The sequence below is a fragment of the Panicum hallii genome, chromosome 4, assembly GCF_002211085.1.
Source record: "Panicum hallii strain FIL2 chromosome 4, PHallii_v3.1, whole genome shotgun sequence".
NCBI classification, from domain to species: domain Eukaryota; kingdom Viridiplantae; phylum Streptophyta; class Magnoliopsida; order Poales; family Poaceae; genus Panicum; species Panicum hallii.
In genome coordinates, this window is record NC_038045.1 from 39,915,562 (window position 1) to 39,919,106 (window position 3,545).

Genomic DNA, 3,545 nt, shown 5'->3' on the forward strand with positions numbered 1-3,545 from the left:
CAAATCTTCTTCTATCTCCTCCATGGATCTAGAAAATTGGTTACTTAGAAATAAGGCTAAAACATAGAGATTGGGTCCAAATGATTACATAATTTTGTTGTCCTACTAAAATAATTGTTGTCGGTCAAAACCCATCGGCGAGCAGCAACAAGCAACACGAGGAGTCGGGAGGCTCCCGGGACTGCTGGTGGGCCCCGATCCCTCGGTCAACAGCCCTGGATCTGGCACACGGCCTGGCGTCTGGGTTTGCTAGGCGTGCCACCTAACCTATACCTGATCAGGAAGATGTAGATGTAGTTTCAGTTAGTTTCCTGCATACACAGACATATTTAAACGTTAGTCCGAGCCACGATCGGCTCTTCGGGTGACCCCCGCAATCGGCTGTAAAGAGTCGATTGTCTTCCAGCATCAGATCGGATCTGTATGTTTAAACGAAGTGCAAGTATCTGATACTAATATAAACTTACTCTGCAATCAATAAGTTAATTCAATCCACAACGGTAAAAGCTTTCACCGCATAATCGGAACATCCCACGCGTAATTGAGCCTAACAGATACAAAAGATAACAGAATAACAATCTAAACAGAGGCCTAAAAACCAACAGAAAGCCGATTCCCGGAACAGAAAACATACTGTCGGAACATTCAACCCGTTTGAAGGGCCTAACCATGCGGATATCTAAGCTAAATCTTTGATGAAAAAAGACTAACCATAACAGATTGGATCTACTAATTAAAATAGAGCAAGACGCTGCCCTCGCACCCGAGATCGGGCACGAGGACAGCTAAACGTTTACAGGTAGCAAACGATGCATGAATAAAATATAAGAGCCGATGCAACCCTGTAACGCTAAGATAACTAGTGTTACTAGCCATCAACAATGCTTCAGCACGAGAAAGACAAAGATACCCGATAAGCGAAGCGTGATCGGGGCTGCATGGCACTTACCCGAGAGAAACACTAGAACAGGGGTGGCGATGCGCCGAGAGTTGTTTGTGAATGGTTGTTGTTCTCTTTTTCATTCGTAGTCTAGGGTACATATTTATAGTCCGTAGACTTGCCTCTCCTAACTAATCCTAACTGAGTACGACACGAATCCTAGCTATCTGTATCTAAACTAATTTAAACGCACACACCTATCTAGATACATGGCAATCCTGGCCTTAAACCGCCCTCGCAGGAGCCGATTCGCAAGCCTGTTACAATTAAGCCCATCTTGCTCGCGGCCCACCTTCTAGCCCAGCCAAATTATGGTGATAACACATGCACCCCCCCCCCCAGAGTTTTGGCAATAATAATTCCGAAACCATTCTTTTCCTTTTCATCGCCTCGCCTCTTCAACTTCCAAAATTTGTACATGCATGCCGCTTCCAGTTTCACGGGATGTGACTACTCTGCATCTAACTCCTTGGAAACTATCACGGTGCCGATTCATATTCCACTCCTGCCTTTATAAGCCTGCTCCTGTTAGATTTCTTTCTCACTCATCTTCCTCCTTCAGCCATTAGCAACCGCACCATTACGCCCCTCTTTCTTTCGCAATGGCTTCCTCATCCTCTGCTTCCTCCGTCATCTCCTTTGAATCCGAGACAACCCGAGAGATGACCCCGGAGTTCGACCCCATTGCTGCCTACGAGGCCTGCACTCCTTTGCACTGAGATGCAGAGGAATGGGATTTCCAGGCCTGGTCAGAAGATGATGAATCCCTGACCGACGGCGAAGATCTCCAGCTCCTCCTTGGTAGGGAGCTGGATGAAGACGACAACGACGACACGTCCTGGGAAGGGAACTTCTTCTCCTCAGAGGAAGAAGTCGATGACGCATCGACCGAGGAAGACTCGGCAGCAGGAGGCTTCCTGCGTGGCGGGTCATCGGAGGATGACGAAGAAACCGATGGCGGCATCGGCTACAGCAGTGATAGTGGTGGAGATGATGGCAGCGACGACGACGGCAGCGACGACGACAGTGACACCAGCGCAGCCCCTCCGATCAAGCGCTGCAAAGTCTCAGGCACTTACTGGTGGTAGTTCATAGGATCAGCAACGACTGCTATGTAGAGAGCCGATAGATCGGCTTTAGGAGCAATCGGCTCCCCTTTTGTAATGACCTTCTCTATGATGGAAATCTTATGTTTAGTCAACAAATGTTGAGAAGCCGATTCACCGAGAGCCGTTGGCAACGCATCAGTCCCTTTCCTTAAAATACCGATCCAGATCTAAGTTGATCTCTGAACCAATTTTATCTTCTGCTTAGATCCGGAACTTTCCCAAAAGTAGATCTACACAGATTCCCCCAAATGCAAGTTGTGTTCCAAAACCCTTGCTCACACACCCGATCGCAAAACCCAGATTAGAGCCTCAGAGTGCGAACTTGAAACCCGCGAGGCAAACCCTAGATCCATTTTTGAGTCTTCGATCACCATCGGAGCTTCAGATGGCGGAACCTTCGAATGCCGATGCGGGTGTCCTTGGCCTGAAGGTAAAACTCCAACCTTTTGCTAATTTAATGAAGTACTTATTTAAACCCTTGAAGCATTAAATGATCTTTTCCTGTTATTTGGCTCTTATCGATTCTTCAGGTTTCAGACATTCTTTTGCCGCATCCTTCTTCCTCCAATTCTTTTTGTCTCGGGCCTCGTTCTTATGAGCATCCAATAGATCTGATTTCTTGTGAGGCCAATCGAGTCCTGTTCATAAGCCAAGACATAGATTTAGATTCCTAGGCCGATAGCCTACGTGCCTAGCCAAATCCTCCCGGGGGCTGGGTATCCTGGTACAACAGAGTGGCCAAAACCTACCAGCCCACATGGGAAACTATAGGAATAGCCGACGCTCTATCTCTGTCGTTGTCCCCCCTCAAGAAGAACGAAAATCTTCTGAATACCATCGGCTATTTCTGGTCTGATGCCTTGAACTGCTTCTTATTTGGCCATGGGCTGATGACTCTAACCCTTATGGATGTAGTGATGATCACGGGTTCGGACATTGCATCGCCCAGCCCTTCTGCCTTCAGACTGCCTGAGGTCCCTTTAAATTGTCCTCCAAAACAGAGTGCACAAATTGGGGTGCCTACCTAAACCAGCACATCAAAACCAAAGGGCCTGTAACTGAGAAAGAACACATGGCTTTTCTAAATCTCTGGTTGGAACACTTCATATTCTGCGGTCCTTCCCTTGCTCCAACCAAAAACTATCTCTCCCTGGCATATGACCTGGCCAGAGGTACTACTGTTGGCCTTGGTAAATTGTTCCTTAGGGAAGTCTATAGATATCTTCACCTGATGTCTTCGAGCTTGCTTACCCAAAAAAACTTAGAACTGGTGGTCCCTGGTGGTTCATCCAGTTATGAGCTCACCTATATTTTTAGAACCACATACCAAACTTTTCTGTTCTGGCCAATAACTCTTTTCCAGATCAGAGTGGGAGATGAATCAAGTGTACCAGCTTCGGCCAAGCTTTGTACAGTCTTCCTGGTAGTAAGTTGAACCCCACAGATGCCTCAAGCTGGTTTGGGATCTACCAAGACCTGGACAACCCAATCTTCCT

General features: G+C 47.2%; 1 protein-coding gene across 1 annotated transcript; it reads left to right on the top strand.

Annotated features, from left to right (window-relative positions):
- Positions 1-1,542: 1,542 nt before the first annotated feature.
- LOC112890474 (prostatic spermine-binding protein-like) lies at positions 1,543-2,028 on the top strand. The gene is made up of 2 exons (XM_025957357.1): positions 1,543-1,638; positions 1,684-2,028. The coding sequence occupies exons 1-2, from the start codon at positions 1,543-1,545 to the stop codon at positions 2,026-2,028; spliced, it is 441 nt and encodes a 146-aa protein (XP_025813142.1).
- The last annotated feature ends 1,517 nt before the right edge of the window (positions 2,029-3,545 follow it).